General features: G+C 36.5%; 1 protein-coding gene across 5 annotated transcripts in view; it reads left to right on the plus strand.

Annotated features, from left to right (window-relative positions):
- Positions 1-26,602, plus strand: part of DMXL1 (Dmx like 1) — a 78,352-nt gene that overhangs the window by 20,276 nt on the left and 31,474 nt on the right. For 4 of the 5 annotated variants that reach the window (XM_033084681.1, XM_033084682.1, XM_033084683.1 and 1 more), the window contains exons 7-27: positions 864-1,039; positions 2,423-2,612; positions 4,081-4,249; positions 7,452-7,664; positions 8,363-8,616; positions 8,707-9,391; positions 9,926-10,047; positions 10,569-10,658; positions 10,963-11,065; positions 12,796-12,912; positions 14,164-14,388; positions 15,037-16,737; positions 17,250-17,360; positions 18,279-18,448; positions 19,539-19,636; positions 20,253-20,418; positions 21,204-21,456; positions 23,087-24,174; positions 24,430-24,621; positions 25,824-25,900; positions 26,069-26,196. In XM_033084681.1, the coding sequence (XP_032940572.1) occupies positions 864-1,039; positions 2,423-2,612; positions 4,081-4,249; positions 7,452-7,664; positions 8,363-8,616; positions 8,707-9,391; positions 9,926-10,047; positions 10,569-10,658; positions 10,963-11,065; positions 12,796-12,912; positions 14,164-14,388; positions 15,037-16,737; positions 17,250-17,360; positions 18,279-18,448; positions 19,539-19,636; positions 20,253-20,418; positions 21,204-21,456; positions 23,087-24,174; positions 24,430-24,621; positions 25,824-25,900; positions 26,069-26,196 (6,328 nt within the window). Of the gene's footprint in view, positions 1-863; positions 1,040-2,422; positions 2,613-4,080; positions 4,250-7,451; positions 7,665-8,362; positions 8,617-8,706; positions 9,392-9,925; positions 10,048-10,568; positions 10,659-10,962; positions 11,066-12,795; positions 12,913-14,163; positions 14,389-15,036; positions 16,738-17,249; positions 17,361-18,278; positions 18,449-19,538; positions 19,637-20,252; positions 20,419-21,203; positions 21,457-23,086; positions 24,175-24,429; positions 24,622-25,823; positions 25,901-26,068; positions 26,197-26,602 lie in introns of those variants that run through there. The other variant, XM_033084685.1, reaches the window with a different exon arrangement.

Consider the following 26,602-nt stretch of genomic DNA (forward strand, 5'->3'; position numbering starts at 1 on the left):
ATCGGAGCAGTGGCGGCGTGGCCTGGGCGGCCGGGGGAAAGCGGCAGTGCAGTCCCTGCGGCCGCGGCAAAGCGGCAAGAGGCAGCATGGCCACCACCACGGTGGGAGCCGTGAGCTGTGCCAGGTGGCGCCAGGGGCGGGTGGGAGTGCCGGGGCCCGCTGCATGGGGAGGGCGCCTGGGGCTGTGTTTAAAGGCTACACTGATCTTTGAAAAATGTTTGCAAATTGAGCACCTGCTAGTAATTTGTTACTTTGTTGCGTGCCACATGGCTCCTTGCTGCAAAAGAAGAGTGCGCCTTATAGTCCGGTACGCCTTATGTGATCTACAAAGTTGCGAAATGTGCCGACTTCCAGGGTGTGTGCCTTATAGTCCGGTGCACCCTATGGTCGTGAAATTACTGTAATTGATCTAGTCCTTGAAGACATAGTCAATTTATATGTGTATGTCAAAAAAGCAGGCTGAGCAGTATTGAGCTTGGTTTTTGAGATGTCATCTGTGACCTTTGTTTTCCTAACAGTTAAATCCGTGCAGCAGGTTTGAGTGGCTTTCTGTCAAGGTAGAATTGCTTGTACCAACATTTGAATACCATCTCAGGCTAGTGGAAGTTGTGTTTTTGCAATTAAAAATCAGCAACTAGTCAGAAGGACCAATAGGAAATCAGAGTTAGTAATGGCAAGAGTTAAATGGAAGCTCTGCTACTACGTTTTCTTTAAGATCAGGTTTTGAAGTTGTATTTACGGAACTGTTCCTCTTTGATCAGAAAAGCATTTTACTTTAAAGAAAAATGAAACCTCTACCCAAAAGTACTTGGAGTGCATCATCAAAGTAGTCTTATTTACTGGCTCTTTTTATCTTTCCATAGGATGACTGTCTTGTGAAAGTATGGTACAATGCAGAGAACTGGCGGTCAGCTGTAACACCACCTGGTGCGAGTCCAGAAAGCCAAGCAAAAGAGCTTGATTTTTCATTTGTTTATTTGGCTCATCCTCGATCAGTCAATGCATTTTCATGGAGAAAGACCAGTAAATTCATGCCACGGTCAGTAGTTCTAGTAACAGGTTCATAAATTAAAGTTCATAAAACCCCAAACTATACAGTCTGCCTGTCTACAATCAGCTGTCTCACAATTGTATTGTTTGCTTCAGTTATTGACTGTGCATGCCTTTTATACTGTTTCTGCTCTTGTGAGGATGGTAAGTATCCTCTTACCTGGGAAAGAACTGAAAAGATCCAAGTCTTAGAGACTGACTTAGGCATTGAACTAAATACAAAATCATCTCTTGAAAAGTCGTGTCTCTTTGCAGTGCTATCAAAAACAATAAGTGACCATTCATGCATTTAATCCTGTCTTATTCTATCCTGATGGAATCAGAGCAAAAGTCCTGTTACTTGAAGTACTCATTCACAAACATTCACATATTTTCATGTCTTTTTATTTGTTTCTCTACCTAGTACAAAGCTAGATCTCTGTCAGAAATAGTATCTGGAAATTGAATTCAAATAATCATTTGGAGCTGATATCTTGAGTTTGAGGTGTTAGGTGTTCAGATAATTCCAAAAAGACCTGTTCCTAGTTTTCACCAGTACTTTCAATCTTAAACTGAAGTAGCATTAGCAGTTTTGTGGCCTGCAGCCATCTTTTTGCCATGTTATTCCAAACAATAAACAAATTTGTATACCTTGGTATTGAGCAAGTTTATGTTGTTCTTTACACCAGTCTTTAAGACTCTTCACAAATCCATTGCTATAGTTCTTACTATGTAGGTCACTTTTGAAAATCCGCCTACTCCATGACTCCTAAGGCAATTTGCTACTGGACAGTCTGGTCATAGCTTTTGAGCCTTGGTTAGGGCTAAATGTGAACTTATATGACCTGGAAACCTGATGATCTGTGTGGTTTTTTCCAGTATCTAGTTTAGGGTAATTGGATTTTTTGGCTGTATATTTAACACAATTTGCTCTTGGAAAAATAGTAATTAAAGAAAAAGCTCCTAGATTCAAATTGTCTGGTGTATCTCTGGTATTACCTGAGCTTCTCTCTTTTGGATATATGATTTTTCTAAGTGAAATTAAGATCACGTATCCACAGAATATTATTAGCTTTTAATGTGAATGACTATAAGATACAAATATACATTTTGCTATTCTAGTATGAATTTTTCTTAACGTTGAAATCCGCAATTTGCTGTTGCACTGTTGTGTGGTGAAGTTTGGGTAATTTGTAGTCGGATACTTGAACAGAGGGGAGTGCCTTTCCTACATCATTTATTTTCCTAACAATGTATTGATGTCTTGCACCTGTGTCTGTAAGTAGGTGCAATTCCAAAAACTGGTAGTGGAAAAGTGTTTGGAAATGTTGGTTTATTTTGATTCTGTGCAATAGTTAGCAGCTTCTTCACTCCTTAAATTTTCTTTCATTAGCGGTGCTGTCTGCAATGTACTCCTGACTTGCTGTAAGGATAATGTTTGTCGTCTCTGGGCAGAGACTTTGCTACCCAATGACAGTCTGTTGTACGGGGGAGGATACAGCAACCAGAGTGAAGCAGCAAACTTCACAAATAACTTCAAGAGAAATATTTCAAGTAAAGAAAAAGTGCAGAGTGCGCTAGAGGTAAGACTTGAATTTGAATTTTATAGAGAATAAACACACAAACTTCTGATTTTAGACAAGTTTGTAATTTGTAACTCAGATATGTATCACAAACTGTAATCCTTTATACCAGAGATGTGCATAAAATGTTATGAAGGGGTGAATTTCCTTGAAATGTTACTTGGGCCGGCTAAGCTGACAGCTCTTCTGCTGAGCTTCTCACATTGAAGACACACTTCTAAACTTGCAACTGCCTATTTTTGTCTGGTGACTGAAGAGGAATGCTTTGCAGTATTTAGTTCAAAGGACTAGGAACAGTATGGAGCACACATTTGTGAAATCCAGGGGTGATACTGCCTTAAAACATGTAGTAGGGATTCACTTGTTACCTCTGAAGTTGTGGGATGTTCTCTCTGAGACCTGCAACTGGAAAAACAGTAATACGGAGGGAAGAAAAAAATAACCTTTCTGCTGTAGTCCTCAGAGCAGACAGCTCGTAAGCAGTAAGGCAAGTGATTCTGATCAGATAACCAGATAAGTGATTCTGACTGGTTTTTTTCATCAGTGGGAATCAGGAAGAAAGTGTAGCATTAATGGTCTGCTTCAAAGGTATGTGGAGCATATATGGGCATTGTGGTATTATCTTAATGGAGTGATGTATTTAGCATGCTAAATAGTGCATTCTATACTTGAAAAATATGACAGGCTGAAAGGCACAACAGAGCAAAGAAAATAGGCAAGAGGAGAAAAAAGGAAGCGTATTCCTATGAAAAATAAGAGGAAACATTATAAATCAGAAACAGCAATTACGTGAAAACTACAAGAAGTCTGTTTGACAAGAGCATGCTGTGTAAAGATGATGAACACAGGAAGTGAAAAGGAATGTCAGGAATGTAGCACCATCTTTAATAGAAATTGTGTACCCCTGTGTATTTTTGGGTGCTTACATAGATGTCTATGCACAAAAGACTTGAACTTTGTAGGTTAGTCCTAAAAACTGAATATTTTTCCTTCCCTTGGAAACAAATATTTTTATAAAAGAAGAGGACCTTAAAACTCCTTGGGGCCTTTGAGGGGCATTGAAGGGCTCATCTAATTAGATCCAAAGTACGGATCCAGTTTTTCAGTCTGAAACAAGATTATTCTGTTGCTACTTTGTTCAGATTCCTGAATAAGCATGGTGTGTGTGTTTATGAAAAACTGGAGTGTTTTCTGTCTTAGTGTAAAAACTGTATGAACATTGTCTGCACACTGAAGTATGAAATAGTTACTATGTGAAGGTATTTTATAGGACTTCATAAAATAAATTCAAAGGCGCTGGTTTATTTCCACTGCAGACTCAAAGACTTTTGCAAGAAACTCCACTGATTCTTTAAATTAGTTTTTAAGCTGAAAAATACCATAAATTAGTGCCTAGAAAACCACTTACAAATTAAATCTGCTTTTTCTTTTTGAAAGGATTTAAAATGATACCTTATTCTTCATGCAGTTAAACTTGAGGCACTTCCGACGAGGAAGGAGGAGATCAGGTGCTGTTGTAGCACATACTGGATATGCTCTGCATCAACAAGATCCTCATGAAGCTCACAGGAACGTTCCTCCTCATGCAAATGCCCTTTGCCACTTCCACATTGCTGCCAGTATCAATCCAGCCACAGGTAAGAAATGTAGTCCTTGCTATGAAGTGAACTCCAGTTACTGTTAGGTATGTACTCTCTCTGGAAACATAGCAGATGTATTTGTACAGTATTTATATGATCATGCAAAATTGCTAGTATGTTGGTTTCATTTTTGCATGAAAGGACTTTCTACAGTAATGAAATTATTTGAATGACTTTCCACTGCAGTAATCTTGTCTTTTATTTTGCTCTTCTTTTGAGTGAAATTAATAGAATGGAAAATGAAGATAGCTAAGTATTTGTAACTGTACTTAAAATTTACTGTGAATTGTATATGATGCTGGGAACACACTGAGAAAATAAAAAATGTCTACGCGTCTTAAAGTGAGCACCTGATGCTTAAATGTCAGAATAACCACACATTTCCATACGTCTGTCTGTGAACCAAACAAAACATACCTTCATCCTGCATTCCATAAACTTTGATATGGGCTTGCACTGGAACAACATGTGGATAGGGGTTGAGAAAACTCCCCTATGGCTGCTGATCCTTCTGTCTTTATTATCTTTGTGTATGCTGAAAATGAAGTGCATGTCTACTCATTGGAAAACTGAATAGAAATGCATTATGGAATGCATTTCTTGAAGGTTCTGATGTGGTTTTCTGTATCTAGACTTAATGAACAAACATATTATGTAATTATTTTCTTAAACTAGTTAAGCTCTGTTTTATAGTATTGTTTTTCCTGTTCCTACTGAACCTTTTTTGAAAGGCCAATTTTCAGCTAAGGGCATTTATGATTAGTTCATATTTCTAGCTGTACAGTCTGGTATGATTGGAAAGAACCAGTGTTTTTCATTAACACTGCTGTGCTAAGCAAAGCTCTGATTGCTTTCTTCTTTATTATTCTTCAGCATTTGGAGTAGTGGTTCATTGGTTCATATTTTTACAGACAGGACTAGAATCACATCCAGCCTACCACAAGGAGACGACTTGCAGTTTTGGGCTGTACCAATCAATGCTATCATATTTCTACAGAAAAAGTTTCCAGTCATTGTTTGTTACTACCCAATGTCACACAGGAAAGTTTCTTGAAAGATTCTTGGAGATTTGTGTATTTCCTCTGTACTTTTTCCTCGTCAGGTTGCACAGTGCACTAGCTAAACTTTTCATGTAGGTAGCACATATTCTTTGCCCCTTTTTTTTTACCTACTTTTAATGCATTTCTTATTTTTATACAGAATAGCTAATGTCATGGTTTAACCCAGCCATCAGGCCAAGCCTCAGGCAGACACTCACTCATTCCCTGCAGGACTGGGGAGAAAATGAGAAGGGTAACAGCTAGAAAACTCCTGGGTTGAGAAAAAAAATGATTTAATAGGGAAAACAAAAGCTGTGTGCATGACCAAAGAGACACAAGGAATTAGTTCAGTGCTTCTTATGGGCAGGGAGATCTTCGGCCATCTCCAAGAGAGCAGGGCCCCATCGCACCTAGCAGTCACTTGGGATAACAAATACCATCATTTCAAACTTTACCCTTTCTTCCTTCCTCCTCCCACTTTAAGCACTGACTATGGTGTCTTATGGTCTGAAGTATCCCTTTGGTCAGTTGCAGTCATCTGTCCTGGCTGTGTCTTCTCCCAACGTCCAATGCAGCCCCAAGTTCCTCACCAGTATGACAGTTCAAAAACCAGAAAAAGCCTTACCTCTGTGCAAACCCTGCTCAACAATAACAAACACAGCTCTGTATTTTCAACCCTGTGTTCAGCACAAATCCAAAACACAGCCCCATAACAGCCACTGTGAAGAAAGTTAACTCTACCCCAGCCAACACCAGCACAACTATGCAAACTTCAATTATGTTTTTTGATCGATTTTACAGTATAAATATGCCAAGCAGCAAACTCAGAATGAAGATAAAAATACATTTGAGAAATACTAGAAAGATTAGGTTCTTAAAACTTGTCTTTGGCTATTCTAATCTTGTATTCTTTTTATGTTACCTATATTAATCACTATCTGTTTTAACAATGTCTTTTGGGTCACTTGGTCTTTTAACCCATTAGACTGGAGGGTAACACGTTGTTCTTTATTGTAGAATCTCTGAAGTAACTTTCATGTTTTAAATCTTAATTTGAAGAAATATACGTTCTTCCACACAGTCAAGTCTTTAAGCACCTCAGTCTAAGCAAGCTCTTTAAGTAGGGCTTTTCATTTGCCCTTTTGAAATTGAATTTAATCCACAAACCTAATTGTATTTCCTTGCATTTGAAGCAAATTGTTTGTGACCTCTTACTTAAAAATTTACCATTACTACAGCATTTTAAAGTATTTGGTAAAAACTGAAGCCATAAAACCAACTTTATCTCTCATTTTCTTCACATTTTGAAGACTAATGTTGTCATATATATTTATATAAGAATAAATACAGTACGAAGCAAAAATACTTGAGACCTACTTTTATATTATAATTTCACTTTTTCTGTTGTTCAGCCTGGGTGGAATTCAGTGAAGGAATAAGCCGTGGTTGCTAGGACAAAATTGTCTCCAGGCAATTTCAGAAAAAGTTACTAAATTAAAAGACTTCAGAAGTTTTCTGGGAAGAGTGATTGTGATTTATGAAGCAAATAAAAATTCACTAAGAATAATGTCCAGAGCTGAATATCATTTAGAAGCTGTTAGTTTTAGATGGAAATGGGAAAAAAAGTTATTTCTTTAGTGACTTTGATAAATACTCAAAAAATATGTAGATTTATAATCTAATCTGAAAAGTAATCTTTCTAGTTCACCGTATTCATGTTTACTGTAGCTTCATCTTTCAAAGGGCATCAATAGAATTTTTCCCTTCAGGTTCTGTTACTTTCCAAATGTATAATGGTACTTTTGAGACTGGCGCTGGCCTGTGTTGGAAGATTGACTGTATTTCTTAAATGAGCTGTGCTACTTTAGCCCCCTTCCTCTACTGTATCCCTTCCCCACAACAAAATTGCTAGTTTTCATGGCATTCCTTTCTTTTATCTGTGTACTCTCTGTTACAATTTTCTTTGGTTACATTGGATGATTAGTAATTCAAAATATTGCTGATTTTGATAGAAACAACAGATTTTGAGTGAAACGTATTTTGTGTCCCAGGGTGTAGAATTTAATTAATACTGCATAAAAAAGGAGTAGAAAGAGATGACACTATACATGACATAACTTATTTAGTTCTCAATGTCAAGCAGTATCTCTTTCTCATAGATATTCCTCTACTGCCTTCTATCACATCTCTAAGTCTTGGTGAAAATGAAGAAAAAAGTGGACCTTTCGTTGTACACTGGCTAAACAACAAAGAACTTCATTTTACCTTATCTATGGAAGTGTTTTTGCAACAACTTAAAAGGAGTTTTGAACATCATTCTCCTGAGACTAATACTGAGGATTCTAATCAAATGGATGGCAGATCAGAAGAAGGTAAAAGTCTTATAGACATATATGATATAGAGAAGTGGCTTTCAGTTTATAAATAATATTCCCCCAGGGGAATAAGTAAGGGATTGGCAACTTGACATGTAAGGATACAGATTACAGTGGCATTTCAATGCATTTTCTTCCCTTATACTGAAAGTATCTAAGTAACTTTAAAAAAATATATGTAGAAGTTCTGATTTCTCTTTTTATAGTTGTTCCAGAAATTTTGAGTTATATATACTGAAAACTGTATTATTTAATTAAGCTTGAGTGGAGGCCTTTGCATGAAAATGTTAACTTTCTTTTTTAGATATTAATGTACAGCTAATTTAAATAGCTTTATTCTATAACATCATATAGTCAATTAATTTGAATATATACATCCTGGAGATTATTGCCTTGGCTCTGTCTATGCATGCAAAAATTTGTATGAAATAGGGGGAAAAGAAAAATATTTCAAATTAAGGTGCAACATAAACCGTTTTGTTTTGTTAAACACTGAGCTCCATTAGAGGATTTATGGTTATATTCTTCATCTTTTAAAATTAGTTTTCATATGAGTAGCTTATAAAAGCCCTGAAATTAGCTCCAGTACCTGAATAACAGTTACACTTCGGGTTTTGAATCTATATGTCTCTATATTCATATATATATATATATATATATATATATACATCTGTATATATATGTGTGTATTGTAGAAGCTGATGAAAATGGAGACGAACAAAAAGGAAACCAAGAGAAGAAGGAACTGGGTGATGAGAAAACTTCTCCATATTCAAGCCTTGTTCCTTTATCTTCTGCTGTTTTTGATCATGAAGTTGAAGTTTTGCTTTCTGAATGGAGTAAAAATGCTGACATGCTCTTCAGTATACATCCTATGGATGGCTCCCTGCTGGTGTGGCACGTGGACTGGCTAGATGAATACCAGCCTGGCATGTTTCGCCAGGTGCAGGTACTTTACTCCACCTGCATTTTACATTGGTGTTCAGTGAGATGTATGATGGGAACTCTAGTTCTTACTCTTACTTTCTTGAAATTGCAGGTGTCATTTGTCTCAAGAATTCCTGTTGCATTTCCAACGGGTGATGCAAACTCTCTTTGCAGAAGTATAGTGATGTATGCTTGTACCAAAAATGTTGACTTAGCTATCCAACAAGGCAAACAAAAGCCTCCCGGCCTTACAAGATCATCATCTATGCTTTTCTCTTCTGGACAGAGTAAATCAACCAACAGCTTAAAACTAAGTATTTTCACACCTAATGTTATGATGATTTCCAAACATGCAGATGGGTCACTGAACCAGTGGCTAGTGAGTTTTGCTGAAGAATCTGCCTTTTCAACTGTACTCAGTATTTCACACAAATCCCGATATTGTGGTCACCGTTTTCATCTTAACGACTTGGCTTGCCACTCAGTGTTACCATTGCTGCTTACAACCTCACATCACAATGCTCTAATTTCACCAGATGTTGAGAAAGCAATACAGGCGAATGATTCTTTTAAGTCTCAGGAGTCACCAGTAAGACCTCAGAGTAGAGGCAATGCAAATGTGGCATCCCAGGATCCCAACGCTGTTTACAGTGAACTTATTCTTTGGAGAGTAGATCCTGTTGGGCCTTTGTCCTTTTCTGGTGGAGTTTCTGAGCTTGCTCGGATCAATTCTCTTCATGTTTCAGCTTTTTCTAATGTTGCATGGCTGCCCACACTTATACCCAGCTATTGCCTTGGTGAGTTTTATTTTCTGATTAGTGAAGTGTTCTAGAATGAAATTAATATAACCTAATAATGCTCTTAAATAGATAATGCAGATATACTTGAATGTATTGGAAGAAATGTTGAACATGGGTCCTTTACTTCACAAATTTTCAAGCTGCTCATACTTGGGAATTCTTTATTCAGGTGTAAAAAGTTTCTCTGTTCTTCTGTTTTATTTAATGTATTTGATATTTCACAAACTTAAGCAGTAAAGTTCTTAGTTAATTGTGCATACTTCATAGCATGCTGAAGACTTAAAAGCTGAGGGACATTTAACTCTAGTTTGCAAATGGAATTATGATTTCCTTTTGTATTCTTTGATTTAGTTGTGAAGCACAGCTTCAAACTTTGTAGCTCTTGCTTATTAATAGAAGTTAACAGGAGATTTTTTTTTAATGCTGTATTATTTTTCAACATGACTTCAAAAATACCTGTTGTCAAAAAACAAAAAAGGAAGCCATATGGTATTTTAATATTTTAATGCTTTCTACCTTCCTGCTTTTCAGGTGCATACTGTAATTCTCCAAGTGCCTGCTTTGTGGCTAGTGATGGACAGTATTTAAGATTATATCAAGCTGTAATAGATGCTAAGAAACTTCTATGTGAGCTCTCCAATCCAGAAATTTCTGTAAGTGAAAAGCCATCTCAAGTTTTTGCATGTTACAACTTCATTCAGTTGCACTGGGCTTAGACTTGGTTGACTAAGTTGGTTGCTGAGGCTTCCACAGATTATTCTACTTGTAAAAACAGGTAAAACTTTATTTAACCATACTGTATTTATGCCAACTCTGCGTATTGAGGCAGGCGAAAGTTTGGGAAATACCTCTGATGAGCTTGCACAACAAGGAATAATAACTGTGTGGGTACATTGCCATCCTAAGGAAAAGTTGAGACAACAATGAGGCTTTTGGAGAAAAGACAATAAATTACTGTATGTGGGGCTTTCCAGATGCTCTTGTCACTTTTCAGTCATCAAAACTAAATGTATTCTTCATAAAACAGATGTTCTTACTGAATCACAAGTAATGTGTATTTAATGCTTTAGTTAATGTTTATTTAATGCATAGTGATGTTGCACCTAACTAGCAGATTTTTCCACAAAAATGCGTAAGAGTTAACAAGACCATCCCCCTGTTTCTTTTCAAACAGAAATATGTTGGTGAAGTTTTTAACATCATAAGCCAGCAATCTACAGCTCGCCCAGGATGTATCATTGAACTGGATGCCATCACAGAACTTGTAAGATCTTTTGCTATACTCATTTTATGCCTTAATCACTCTTTAAAAAGTGTTAATAATAAAGGCAATACCTGTAGCTCTCCATTAGGTATGTTTGTGGTACTTAGACTGTTTTTGACATATTCTTGTACTTGCTTTCAACTGTATGTGTAAATGAAAAGAATGTCAATAATGAAGGTACATTTTCATGAGGAGTCTTCTGTTCATGTGTATAGTGTACCAAGTTAAAAGCTCCTGTGTTAGAGAGCAGTCATGAAAAGTATGTGCCAGGGTGTTTACTTCTTGTGTATTTTTACTTCCTTAGCATGGGCGGAAAACACAGTTATTCCATGTTTTTCAAGAAGACTTTATTTTAAATAACCAGGAGAAGGAAATGCCTTCAAAGAAGAACAGTTTATCAGACTCTGGTAAAGAACTTTTTTTCATAGAACATTAAAGACAGTGTTTTATTTTTCGTTCCACGGAAGAAAATGAACTTGTTAAATGGCTTTTGTAATTTTAGTGTCAGATACCTCAATCTGAGATCTTTAGAAGGACCGGTCTAATGAAACTCATGGATGTTTCACTTTCTTTGAATTGTGTGCAACCAAATTTTAGATCCAGTAGTTTAAATCACAAGATACCCACTGTGTTCTGTTTTAAGCAGGGACACGTGTTTCCCCTTGCATGAAGGGGTTTTAAATGTGAAGCCTGCACTTGTGGTGTATGACATAGACAAAACTTTCTGTATCCTTTCATGGTGGATGCTCTTCGTTTACATTAGCTAAATATTACTCCTCAGGCCTTGCAACAAATGGCAAGCCAGACAATTCCTTCTCACTATAATAGTGTGAGTAGTGCGTGGATTTGTAGGTGTTTGTACAGATCTGAATTGCTCTGGAAAAAATGATTAATTTTCCTTGGTGGAGTGCCTCAGTTATTTGGTTATATCAGCATCACATTGTTCTGCTCCAATGACATAGTGTGTGGGGAAAAAGGGGTCAGAGTAAAGTTGGTGATACCAGGTCATCTGCAGTACTAGATGGAGTCCTGAATGAAAAGAAATGGAGCTGTAGAAAAGTGTCAAAGGAACCTAGGGAAATAATTAAATCAATTTGGATATACATAATGATTATTTGGGAATGGTCTGTTTCTACCTGAGGAAGAGATTTGGAGTAGTGGAGATAATCCCAGCCCTCAGTGGAGATCATAAAATGCGGCTGAAATATTGAAAATAAGAAACAAAATAGAGAACATAAAAAGTGTTACTCTACAGCATGTATGTTTACATCTTGAGTATGATGCACAGATGTAATTTTAGAAGAAACATGGAAATATTTGATCTTAGACAACTGTATACCATCTGTATGTGTTCTGAAGGTTTTTAATAGATTGCTGCATGCCATCCATGTAAGGAATTGGGCTAAATGAACCCTGTGAAAAACTGTTAAATTAGAACTGGATTATTTGCATGCATTCTAATTGGAAATTATTCTTTAGTGCTTTCTTATTTCTTCTTTAGTAGTGCATGAAAGTAGTTATCTCATGTTGTTTTTAAAAATAAATGATTCACTTGCATTTTTTATGGTAGCATAAGCACTGCAAATGTGAAAATCACGGGGCAAATGCAGCTTATTCTTGTTAATGTTTTATGTATACATATACCTAAAGGGTCAGAGGAATCATGGAGGAAAGAGAGTCCCTAAATTGACTATTCCTTCTTGTTCCTAATGGGTTGACTTTGATATGAAGGGAAGAGAATACCTGGGTGAAGCCTCTAGAAATGAGGACATGATAGTACACATCTTGTTTTTGTGTAAACTAGAGCAAGTAAATTCTTAGGAAGAAGCATTGTGTCTCTTGAATACTGTACTGATAGCACACTCTGGGATTTAACTTTAAACATAGCTAGGTCAGGCAGATATGTTATCTCTGAAAGAAAACATTGGCAGCTCTTACATGAGTGTACCTGTAATTGTAGTGTTTGTTGGTTGTGGTAAAAAACTGAGAAGTCTAATGTAACAGCTGGATATGGTCAGACCATTGCATTTTGGTATTAGCTCATGTTAGCTTAATAGGATTATTTACTAGCCAGCAAAATTTAGTTCTGCTTTCAGGTGAGTAACCCCTAAGATCTTCCTGTTCTCAATTTCACCAGGAAACCAGCAGAATGGATTCTCTGAAAAATTCTACTTAATAGTGATAGAGTATACACAAAACCATTCATTACTACATATGTGGCATTTACATTTGAAGGCAATTCCTGTCTCGATAGGTAAGCCCTCTTTCTTGTAGTTTTCTTTTTAAAAAAGCCGCTATCTAGTGAGTATCTGCTGTTCAGTGCAATCTAAAATGATTCATCTTTTTGAAAAGATTCTGCATTTGATTACAAGATTTTATCATGACCATTCTTTCTTGATTGCCTAATCCTCTGATTGCTGAAATTCTTCAGTTCAGCCTGAGCCTGGAGTCTGGTACATTTTGTGCATTCTAAGGCCAGATATTCTTAACTGGCTTTAGTACAGTCTAACAGTTAAGATGTTTAGCTTTTTGAAAGTTCCTGTTCTGCAGTTTTTGAGTTTATGCATACATTTTAAATAGGACTGTAGTCTGAAGCACCTAAGTATCAGTGATGCCAATACGATTCCAAACAATTTGACGTTCTGAAATCTGCTGATTCTTATTCAAACTACCAAACTATCTCTAAAACTATGATGTTTTAAAGAAAGGTAACAGACACTGCAATAGTTTTCTGTTAATATTTAATGCTTTTAAGAAACATAAATCTGATACCACTTTTCAGAGGAATTGGTTATGTTTCTGTCATTCAGAAACATATTTCTGTCATTCGTCTGTATGTGTCTGTCACTTAAACTAAATTAGCATTGCTTCCTGTTGCTTTCAAATGGGAGAAAAAGTGTTATTGCAATTACTTGATAAGTTAGTGAGAATAATCTGGTTTTTCTGATGCACTTACGTGATGAAGAAATTACTGACAAGGCTTTTCAGCACGTCTGTTGCAGATTTTTTTGTTTGTTTTCCATCAATTTCGTACTTCAGCTATTGCGTCTTATTAAAAAAGCATTCATATCACATTCCCTGAGAGCCTATGTTTTAAGGAATAAAATAAAGCTGTTATTAAAACTTTAATGAAAAATAACTTTCACCAATTTTTAAGCTAAGATATGAAAGTCTTTATTTTTCTTAGCTGCAGGTAATCTGTTCTTACTGAAACCTTAATGGATAGCCACATACATATCTCTTTGACTGCAGTTTTGGTCTTTTTGGTCATGCTTTGATTGTTTTATGATCTCTGAATGGTTCTAGAATCTCAGAAGTATTCAATGTGCGATGTCCTTTCATTTATCTTTAAATCCGAATACAAGAACGCATTTCATTAAAATTAATGTAAAATTTTAAGTCAGGTTTTTCTATCTCTTGTGGAACTATTAAAGTGAGTAAAATTACTTCTTACATTGAAAGAAATCATTGATCTTTTAAAATTAACAATGCAAACTTTTTTTAGATGAAAAGATAGGTTTAAATCCACCTGAAGAAGCAACACAAACAGAAGAATCATATTCTTCACCAGATCCGGAGAAGATCCAATCACCTTTCACTCAAAAGTATCAGGCCTGTAGAGCAAACCTTCAGAGCACCAGCTGGCTTACTCTGTCTTCCAAAATGGTGTATAGTCAAGAGCTGAATATGCCAGAAGGAGTAGAAATAATAAGTGTTAAGCCATCAGCAGGTTTGTCATCTTTTTTTAAAAGACTAAAATAGGGAATCTCTGCCTTTCTACGTTTAGTCTTTAAATAGAAACAAGCTAATTGTATGTTGTGGGTTTGTTGTTAGAGTTGAGTTTGTGTAGGTGGATTCAAAAGGTTTGCTAAAATGTACTTTCTCCTGACTTCATATCTCAGTTCTGGAACTTAACACTAAAATAAAGCTCTTACTTAAGGTATAATATTTACTGTATTCCACATTCTTGCGAAAATAGAATCATAGAAACTGAATAAGTTTTGTTTTGCAGTCGTTAATGAAATTTTTTGAAGGCTATAACATACTTAAATGTTAAAGTTTTCATCAGTAATCTTTCTAAAATACAGTTTTAGATTTTTCAATGGAGAAATGTTTGTTTGACAGAAGAGACTATATATTAATGTTCATGTTTAAATAATGTAATTGGATTCCTCCCTAGAGCACAAAATACAATCAAAGGGTGAAATGGTTTCACGTATTTTTGACATATTGCCTCCTTCGTGAGGCTCTATGAATTACTTCTTTGTGAGGAAGCAGTAATACTTTTTAAAACTTGGAGCAATAAAATGGTGGCTGAATAAAATAATTTTAGTTTCTAGTATTTCCTCCAGTAAAAGTGTAATTTATTTCGTTTTAGGACACCTCAGTTCTTCTTCTATATATCCTGTTTGTCGTGCACCTTATCTGCTGGCTACTTCCTGCTCTGATGGAAAAGTTCGATTCTGGAGATGCAGGGTTGTCACTGAATCATCATCTTCTTCCATACCACAATATGACACAGACAGTGATGTTAAATATGTATGGGAAGAATGGCCATTACTGATTGAGGGTGGACTTCCTGGCAGTAGTGCTATTAATGTTCCAGGGAGGCCAACAGATGTCAGCTGTGCACACACGAACAGATTAGCAGTAGCATACAAGCAGGCAGCATCTAGAGATAGCCACCTTTCTCAAGATTTTGTGATGCATGTTAGTATTTTTGAATGTGAATCTACAGGGGGTTCTTCTTGGATTTTAGAACAGACACTTAATTTAGATGAGATAGGCACTATGTTGGACTCAGGTGTTAGTGTTGATAGTGTTGATTTAGCATCTGATAACCAACAAGATACTTCTTTGTCTCACGGTGGGAGTATTATACCCAACAGTAAACACTTGGTACACTTAGATTGGATGTCTAGGGAAGATGGTTCACATATTCTGACAGTGGGGATTGGATCAAAACTTTATATGTTTGGTCAGCTGTCTGGGAAGAGGCAAGAACAAAATGGTAATGAGATTGTAGCAATTTCCCAGAGTGTCAGTCCTAAGGCTGAAACCCTTTCTGGGTTTGTTTTGCTGCGTTGTGTTGACTTGGTTTCATCTGTAGAAGGGTCACCTCCTTTTCCTGTATCCTTGTCTTGGGTGCGTGATGGCATTCTGGTAGTTGGAATGGATTGTGAAATGCATGTTTATTCCCAGTGGCAATCTCCTTCTAAGCAGGAACTAGTTAGTACAGATTCCTGCAGTGGAAGTATGTCGTGCATAACTGGCTTAATGAAACAAAGCCAGTCAACTGCCTCAGGTCTGCATCCACCAAAGAGAACCTTGACCAGATCTATGACCAGCCTTGCACAGAAACTTAGTGGGAAAAGGTCTGCCTCTGATCTGTCTATGGAAATGGAAGATTCTGGTCTTTTTGAAGCAGCTCATACATTATCTCCAACTTTACCTCAGTACCACCCATATCAGCTGTTGGAGCTCATGGATCTTGGTAAAGTACGCAGAGCAAAAGCCATTCTGTCCCATTTGGTGAAGTGCATTGCTGGAGAGGTTGTTGCTATAAATGAGTCTGAGCCTAATCACGACAAGAGGCTCAGATCTCTGACGATCAGCGCTAGTGGAAGTACTGCAAGAGATCCCAAAATGTTCAGCAAAACAGAGACTACAGACTATATAGAAATAGACTCTGTTCCACCATTGCCTCTGTATGCTCTGCTTGCTGCAGATGATGATTCATCTTATTCCTGTTCAGAGAAGTCCAATAATCAGAGCAGTCAAAATAAAAAGGATGTGCCCAATGACAGTTACGAAAATCTCTTCCAAAATACTGTTATAAGTACCGATGACCTTCTCCCATTTGAGGCAGATGAAGACAGTTCAAAACCAACAGTCATTGATCTTTCTCAATACAGCCCAACTTACTTTGGACCAGAACATGCTCAGGTTCTTTCTCGTCACTTACTTCATTCAAGCTTGCCAGGTCTGACTAGAATGGAGCAAATGTCATTGATGGCCTTGGCAGATACCATTGCTACTACCAGTACTGACATTGGAGAAAGCAGAGACAGAAGTCAGGGTAAGTTGTCTCTTCCAAGTTAAATGTGCTACTGTGCTTCACAACCTTTCCTGGAATTTTTTTTCCTATTTTGGAATAGGAATAGCTTGTAAGGTGATGCGCCTTCATTTCATAGTATAAATATTTCAAGACCTAATGCTTTGATAAAAATAAAATTTTCTTTTGCTATTGGATAATGCCACTGTGAATCCATCAGTCCACATACTATGATTATTTTTAATTCACTTTTAAAGAGATGGTAATGACAAATGCTTGTTGTACTGTGTAGAGAAACTGAGAAATCAATTGATTTTTTATAATATGTAACACCTTTTCTGTTTCTTGCATTAAACGGAATAAATAACTTCAAAAGTTTTTATATTTGAAATTTTATTTTTTCTTGAAGGGGAGAATCATGAACTAAACCATCGTTTACAAATTTGAAGAGTTTGTAGTCACAAAATTATATTTCTTCTCTTAATACTTACTTGGAATAATTGCTGTAAAATGTGTGTAAAAATACTTATTTCCAGGTGGAGAAACTCTTGATGAGTGTGGTTTAAAATTTTTATTGGCTGTCCGGCTTCATACCTTTCTGACAACTGCACTTCCTCCTGTGCATCGAGCCCAGCTGCTTCACCAAGGTAACTGATGTGTTTTCGTATATGAGTTGAGTGTTAGCGATGTAGCTGCACCTATGACTGGTGTGGTGTTGATGTGCCTCTGCAGTATCAGTGATTTAATTAATTGGAATTTTTTAACAAAATATTGTCCAATATGAATGAAGGCTAGAGAAGAAAATGTCTTACTTTGTTTCTGGTAAAGGTCTCAGAACTCGTTTTTTTATAACAAGTTTTTAGTTGGTGAGGGAGTGTTTCTGTTTCCCCAAATTCAATGACTTTCTAGTACCATGTTGTTCCAATAACCTTCTGCTGGAATAACGTAGTAGAAAGCTGTACCTATTTATGTAGGGGCTTGGTACATATTTGGAAAAAAAAATTACTACTTGGACATTAAATATTGCTGTATACTTACTGTAATTATACAATCAACTATTTCATGTAGGGAGGTTTTTTTGTATCATTTAGCTAGTTCCATCCTGATACTGCAGATGACAGAAGAAAATTGATTCGATTAGTCATAGTCAGATATAAAGACTGGCTGTGATTACTCCTTTATCTGTCATGACAGTTGATAGCATTTTCAGTTGCATGGCTTCTCACCCCACAGCTGAATCAGAGGTTGGAATTTGCCGGGATTGCCACAGCAGATTATTGCAGAGTTAGCTTTCTGATGGAGTAGTTTTAGTTGAGGTACTTCCATTTCTGTTGAGCTCAGAAATTGGTGAGAGTGAGAAATGCCTCGGTTATATAGTTTCTTTTCTGTAATATTTGATATGCAATTCTAACAAATATTCTTAAATTTCTGTTGCCTCATTGGAAGTGAATTTAAAAATCCAAAACAGGCAATTTGACCACCTTCTCCGCTTCCTTTCCCATCCCCTTGTCTTTAGATTCTGAATTTTTTTATTAATTTTTTTTTAATTGCTGTTTATTGTATAGGCTTATCTAGTAGTCACTTTGCCTGGGCATTCCATTCCGTAGCAGAGGAAGAACTCCTGAGTATGCTTCCTGCAGTACAGAAAGGAGATCCAACATGGTCAGAGCTCAGAGCTATGGGTGTGGGATGGTGGGTTCGAAACATCCATAGCCTGCGGAAATGCATAGAGAAGGTAACTATAGCATTTAAAAATAAACCACCAACAAAATCCTTCCGAACAGCTGTTCTCTTCTATTTATGTAGTTTTAAGTTTTCAGATAAAGTTTTTCTGTGCTGCATTTTTTTGTATCTATGCTTTTCTGTATGAATATGAACTTCTGTATTTAATTTTTTTTTTAGTACTTTAGACTTCAAATTCCAGTGTGGAGTACATTTTTTGCTCTTAGATACTCCATCTTAAAGGTAATATTGTGCAGTGTTTATTGTGCATGCTCAAGATACAGATGGATACATTTGTTTTTTATAGCAAAATTGAGAAACGAGTTGCGGGAAAAGGTTCTTCTTAGAAACCTATCAGATGTGGTAGCAACTTAGATATTATATGCACATCTGTCTTTCAAATTGATTATTTTTCATGATAAACAAACCTATTGTTTTGTTTTGTCTTGGTGGCTTCTTAGTTAATGGCACAAATGTGGCCATAAACCTGTAACATCATTATCACTTGTTTTAAGCTCTTGGGAAAGCCAGGTGTGTTGAGCTAGAAAATGACATGCACAAGATATTTTGACTACAAAGCAGGAAGTGGTAAAATGCATGTCTCTACTTTTATTTTTAAATCTTCAGTAATTAATCATCACTTTATGAAACTTAACTGCCTTGCATAAAAAAAATTCCTGATATTCTAGGCTATCTTATGTGGGACTTGGACTATTCTTGCTGCCACTTACTCTTTTTCCTTTTCAACCTCCAAAAGTAATCACTCCTCCCACCCTGTTTTTCAAGACTCTATCTGTCCTTTGATTGCCAGAGCAGCTAGTAAATGAATTTTGCTATGATTTTAGAAACTGATTTCAGATACAGGGATTCCCACTTGATCTGCAAAAAAGCTTCTAGAACTGGATCTAGCATGAGCTAAGTGATGTTGAACGGGCTGTTGTATCTTCACATGTTCTTACATCAGACTCATAATCACAGGAAGGATCTTGCGTTAAAGAGAACTTCAGAGAACTATGGGATATGGGATGCCAGAAGCAACAAGAATCTCATTTAAGATGAATTTAAATTGTGATTGTGTTTTCGCTTTTGAACTGTCTTCTCAGGTGGCTAAAGCAGCTTTCCAGCGGAACAACGATCCACTTGATGCTGCCATTTTTTACCTTGCAATGAAGAAGAAAGCTGTTATTTGGGGATTATACAGGTATTCAAGCTCTTGCATGGAATTTCACTGTCTGATATAATACTGGGAGAAAAAGTTGAATGTAATAGTAATACAAAGGAAGCACAAATCTTACCATTGAAAACTGAGGTTTGATTTCTAAACAATTCTAAAAAATGCTGCAAGTTTTAGTCTTGTATCTCCTGTAATTTCAATTACTGCTTAATTCTCATGTACTTCGGAGGACTGGCATTGCAGTGTGTGAAATGTTACGCCTATCTTTTACATACATGTTTGTAATTAAAAATTTTACCTTAACTTCAGAGGACTGACTTACGTCTTTCTAACTGATGTTTCATAATTCAGCATTCAGTGTTGCAAACCTTCTAAAAACTAATTTGCATTGTCACTTAAGAGCTCAGCTTGATAAAAATGTGATTTTCTGTATTTGTATCAGGTTATTGAAAATACCATTAGCTTTTGTATTTACTGAAGTTTCTGCTATTTTTAAATACTTAGCCTCAACTCCTAGTGTGGTGAAAGACTGCATTTCCTAATATAAAGATCTGTGTAAAATCATACTGAAATCTGCAGAAATGAAGAATCAGTGCAGCTAATAAAAAGTAAAATGTTTTTATCTTTTATGTTCGATATGTAGGTCCCAGAAAGATACTAAAATGACACAGTTTTTTGGAAACAACTTTACTGAGGACAGATGGCGTAAAGCAGCATTAAAGAATGCTTTTTCTTTGCTTGGCAAACAGCGTTTTGAACATTCGGCAGCATTTTTCTTGTTGGCAGGACACTTAAGAGATGCAGTGGAGGTAATAATTTTTTTCGTGTTTAAGACTGCTACTTTGTCTGAAATGTACAAATATATTGAGTGCAGTTTGCATTTTCTTCAGTATGACCCCCCCTGAAGCTTCTTATGCTCTCAGTTTGTGCACTTCTTTCACACCCCAAATGGATGACAAACACAAAACCTTCATCTTTGCATTTTGATTCCTTTTTAGCTGTCATATTTCTGATACTGAAAAGTGACATGGGTAATTTCTCTGCTCTATTACTTGAGGGGACTGCCTATAATTAGCTTCTTTTCAGATTGTCTACCCAGTCCAATAGGAAGACAGCATAGTTTTTCATTAGGAAGCTCCAGACCTGGTGTTTTGGCAGTGATGTGGATTAGTTCCTAGAATCCCTTTGCAAAAAACAAAGCAAACAAAAATAATTTCCTGGGTCTGATTGCATTGCAAAATTGAGGAAATTAATCTCTGTGATAATGAAGGATTTGTCCTGTAAAGCTTTGTAGCTAAAACAACCGGAATCCAGAGGTAAGAGGTAACATGTGCACATTGGCAATGATCTATTCAAGTTGGTTGATTTCAAAGATCTATTGTCATGACATATTTATACTGAAGAAATGCAGATCAAATCTTGCATTTAGTACTTGGCTACGCCTGTTCTGCTTAGTTCGTGCTCACTTTTCATGGAGTTGATAGACCTACTTATTTTAATCTGAGCAGATTTATGTCACTTCCTGCCCTGTAATCATTTTAAACTGAGAAGAAATTACAACGTTTATCATTTGAATATACTTATTTTTAATTAGGTCTGCCTTGAAAGGCTGCATGACATTCAACTGGCTCTTGTAATATCAAGACTTTATGAATCGGAGTTTGAAGTGTCTAGTACTTACAAATCTGTACTACAGAAGAGAGTTTTGGGAAGTGTATCTACTGGAAAAGAGAGCTCAGGAAACATACACTGTGACCCTTTCTTGCGAAGTATGGCATACTGGATTTTGGAAGATTATAGCAAGGCTCTTGACACTTTGATTAAACATTCTGTTGAAGATGAAGGAGGTAAGAATATAAATATTTGGCCTGTTGAGTTGGTTTTAACTGCTTGTTGATTTAAGCCACAGTATCTTAAAGTGTCATCTGAACAAAACCAGGTACCACACAGTTCCTTACCATTGTTAGTAACTATCTTGCTGTAGAAATGTATGTGGACTTTAATAGCAGACCTGGTGACTGTATTGTTATTATCCTGTATCCCATGAATGCATACTTTGTCGTTTAAGCATGTGAATGCTTAAAGGATAATGGAATGACCCTGCAGTAATGCAGATTTCTTTCCAGAAGCAGTCTAAATATGGAGGGACAAATTAATTCAATTCCATCACATCCTAAGACAATATTTCTGATTGCTCACTTACATAGTAGAGTCTGGAAGACATGGTGTGTTGTGGCTTTTAGTTCTTGATGTGAGCTGACTACAATAATAGACTACCAACAGGGAGCTTTTGATACTTAAAATGTTACAAGGATGTGCTGCCTGAAACAGCACGTAAGTCTCCTAGAGCAATTCTATGTTCACTTGCTGGCTTTATGGGCCTTCTAAAAATTAATTGTATTATTTCCTAAGGGTAGTGTTTTCATTGAAGTTAAATGCTTCAAGTCCTTGGTAGTTAGCTGGTTTCAGTCCTGGCTACTCAGAACAATTGGAGGGGAAGAAATAAAAAAAAAAGAAAGTAGTAAATTTTTAAAAATGCTTAGAATTGGGTAACTAATTTGTGAAACTGATTTCAGTAGAAGTTACATACTTCAGGATGATTTTGAGTAAGTGAGGAATATAGTGTTTGGTGGTTTCTATCTTGGTCCCATCTTTCTATGTAAAATAATTTAAAAGTGTTGCTAATTCTTCTGTGATAAGTTCATGGCTTGTTTTTCATGTCTTGCCTTATTTTCTTAACTAGAATGTGCTTTTTCGTGTACTTATTTCTGTTAACTGTCTCCAGTTGTGCTATAACTCATGACAGAGAAAAGAGTAAGGGTTTATTTCACCCTGAACCCTTTGAAAGCTGTGTGGATCATCCTGTTCTGATGCTTGTATTCCTTCAGGGTTTTTCTACTTGTGGACATGAAAATGAAATTAATAGGTGTTGCACTGCTGTGTAATTGATTCATTTGCATGTAATACTGCTACCATTATTAGTAAATGTTATGGATTTCCTAGTTTTGCTGTAAGTTGCATTTCTTGTAGAATGCAGACAAAAGTAAAAATACTAATCCAATTTTTAAAAAGAGACTTTAAGAAAAAAATCTCTTAAGATATAGCATCTTATTGTCATTTGGAAAATAGAGACTTCCGAAATCTAAAATTACCAGAAAAGTGGTCTTTGACTTCAGTAAAACTGGTCTGACTACAAGGAAAAGAAATTATAGCTGTTTTAATTTAAAAAGTCATGCCTGCTGCCCCACTCTGCTTGTTTTTAGTAGGTTTGGCAGTGTTCTTCCCACTGAGATATTCAAACGATAAAGATGCAGAGGAGCGTGCAGTGAGGCAAACAGCGGGATGAATATATGAAGTAGAAAATAGGATTGATACTAAGACCTAAAAGCCTTATGACGAACTTAGGACTTTGCTGCAGATCAGTCAGTTATGTCATACAGAGTGGTACATTTTCCTCATGCTGCCATATCGTTTCAGATGGAGGTGGCTCATCAAGTTGCAACCCTGCAGTGTTTAACTTCTATAACTACCTAAGAACACATCCTCTCTTGCTGAGACGTCATTTTGGCTCTTCTGATGCATCTTCCACACACATTTGCCTAACAGTAGAAAATGGGTTAGCTGACAAAATCAACCTAGGTGAAAGACGGCTATTTTTTACCACTGCATATGCTCATCTAAAAGCTGGTTGTCCTATGTTGGCCTTAGAAGTTTTATCAAAGATGCCCAAAGTTGTCAAGCATTCAAAGTCATTCTGTAAATCCCCTAGTTTAGTGGATACTGGTAAAGATTTCTCACCATATTCTCCGGTTAATGAGTTTGAAACAAAAGATCAAGCTTCCAGTATTGATTGGTCACAGCCAGTATTCAATGGCCTAGGTTCATCTTCGGATTGTTCATCAGAAAAACATTCAAGTTCCACTCTTTCCTTTGATTGGAGCCAGCCAAGTGCTCTATTCCAAGATGAACAATTGCAACTACAATCAGACAGTGATGAAAATGATGAGAGTGAAGATTCTTCCCTGGTGATGAAAGAGCTAAAACCTCTGAAGAAAACTGAAAAGTTACATGAAACGAGTTCTAACTACACAGAATCTTTTAGTGTAGTTGATGAAAAAGATATTCTAAGTCCATCAGAAGATATCATTTCAGCACAGCTGAAGTTTAGAGCATGCCTGAAAATCCTTACTGTGGAGCTTCGCACACTGTCCACTGGCTATGAAGTAGATGGTGGAAAGCTGCGGTATCAGCTTTACCAATGGCTTGAGAGGGAAGTGGTAGCTCTTCAGAAGACCTGTGATTATGGTGTTGAAGTGGAAGAGATACAGTCAGGAGTTAGAGGGATGCCAGACGAAGCTACATTACATGAAGACACTGAAGACTTAGCTGACCAGGAAAAAACCATGCTACAGAAGGAAGACTTTCAGAAAAGACGTCAGTGGCTTCTGAAATATCAGTCTCTCCTCAGAATGTTCCTTAGTTACTGTATACTTCATGGTTCACATGGTGGAGGCTTGGCATCTGTCAGAATGGAATTAATTCTGCTGTTGCAAGAGTCTCAACAGGTATGTGGGGGAGCTTAGGTTGTATTTTCTCTGCTTCAGGATTGTAGATTTATTTGAAAGTGTTTTGTAATATTTTTGAAGTTTTCCTATCATAGCATGCACCTGTTTTTTAATAAATCTAAATCTGTTTTTAATGGGTTTTTTGTACATTGTTTGATTTTTTGTTGTTGTTTTTAGAATCTTGTACTCTTTTAAAAGCTGTGTTCCCTTAGAGAATATGTACTATTGCTTTGTGTGTTTCTTGCTTGTTTTCAGGAGCAGTCAGTACAGACACCTTCCAGCCCTCCACCAGAGCAGAGCTCCATACCTCTCCTATTTGCTTGCACGGCTAGTGCCAAAACAGTGGTGGCTAATCCATTGCTACATCTTGGCAACTTAACTCATGATATATTACATGCTATAATAAACCTTGATTCGCCACCTCATCCAGATACTCAGAACAGCAAGGTAAGTACTTTTTTACAGGTTTTTGTTGTTGCTATCGTGTAGTTTGCTGAAGTCACAAATTTTTTTTTGAAAGCATGAAAATTTCGTGCTGTTTTATTATCTTGAGAAATTATAAAACCACAAAGCAAACATTTCTGTAGTACTTACCTTGAGCTAAAAGAAATGTCCACATATCATTACTCACTGTTGAAGTGTTGAAGATGCTCAACAAGCTGTTGTAGATTGGCCTCTCTCAGAGCTGGATATTTGTCCAAGAGGACATTATTATGGAAAACATGTTATACTACATCATCAGCATCATACTTGTCTTTACGACAGTGAGTTCATTACTTATGTTAATGGCAGATTTTGCATTTCATTCTTAGATGTAAGTAAAATTAAGTATTGAAGTACAAAAACTCCTTTTCAGCGAAGTTCAATAAACCCAGACTTTTTTTGTGAAACAGTATGTGCTTGTATAGTCGTTTTAAAAAATTGTTTCTGTAAGATTTCACCTATATTTAACCTTTGACTGGAAATAAAACTTAGTCTTTCCTGAAGTTTTGTATGTGTTAGGTCCCAGATCATGTCTGCTTTTACTAAGGATTTCTGGAAAACACTGAAAAGATGGTTTAGATCCTAGTTAGCTTTGTTTTAGAGGGAGCAAACAAATAAATGTAGTAAACTGTTTTAATAGAACATTCTTGATTAGCAGATTCTCTAGCTATTTACCTTAGTGTGTTTTGTGATACATTTAAAAAAAAGTATCAGCTGTGTTGATAAAAGTACTGATCAGCATGATACTGAGTAAATTGGGTGTGTGTCCAAGAGATGTGCAAGAATTGGTCAAAAACTAAGCTGCATTATAGTTTTCATTCTGAAATAAAGTCTTTGTATTCTGAGCCAGCAAACTGCCACTGTTTTAGGGTGTAATTATATAGGACTGTTGTATACAGGCTTAATATGTTGCTGTTTAATAATTGAAAACATTTCAAATAGAGCTGATCTGTGATTGTGTTGGTAGGGTGAGTGAGTTTTCCCCCATCCTTTTCACAGCAAAATGAACTGATACAAATTCTGAAGTGAAAGGTGGCTTTGTGAGTGCATAAGTACTTACACCTTTCATGTCCAGTGCTTGTTACATATCTGTATGCAGTGAAAGCTGTGATGCTAACCGCAGCTCACTTTGGGTGTAATAAGTTCTGTAAAACTTTGTCTTGCAGATATATGTAATGCATACCTTAGCAGCATCGCTCTCTGCCTGCATCTACCAATGTCTCTGTGATGGCCACAGCTACAGGTAAAGCCTATGAAAAGTGGTTTTTAGACAACTGCCTCATTGCAGTTGGGATAATGGATAGGGCACCAGAAGTGATCATGCTCGCCTACATCTAGAAAATGCTATCATTTGAATAGTTCTAAACATAACTCTTTAAAATAGATATAATTTCCCACTTCTGTTTCACAGCTCATTTCAGGCAAATCAGTTCACTGGGACAGTGTATCAGACAGTCCTGTTAACTCAGCGTCATTCTTTAAGAACAGCAAGCTCAGAAGAAACAGTGACTCCCAACACATCACCTGCTCAGTGGCCAGGTATCTGGACTTGATTTCTTTCTTTCCTTCTAAAGAAAACTGGGTTATTCAGAACATCTAATTTAGTGTTTCTGATTACTCACTAAGTCAAGTTGGTTTATATTGTTTCCTTTAACTATAAATGTTAGTGCTGAATCTAGTAAAGAGAGATTGATTAAACAGGAGGTAGGATAAATCACGAACTGTGCTCTACTTGCTCCCTCTGGGGCACCAGTGTTCTAGTTCCTGACTCCTAAGAAGGACTGGAGATGCTGTCTTAATTCTTAGTTGGAGGACACCTTATTTTACCTTATGGACAACTTTTGAACTAACTTGAAACTATTTAAAATGAGACATTTATAATTATGGTTTTCTGTAGATGTAAAATTGATGTCAGATTTCAGGTAATACCTAAAATGTGCTGAGA

The sequence above is a fragment of the Catharus ustulatus genome, chromosome Z (genome assembly GCF_009819885.2).
Source record: "Catharus ustulatus isolate bCatUst1 chromosome Z, bCatUst1.pri.v2, whole genome shotgun sequence".
NCBI lineage: Eukaryota > Metazoa > Chordata > Aves > Passeriformes > Turdidae > Catharus > Catharus ustulatus.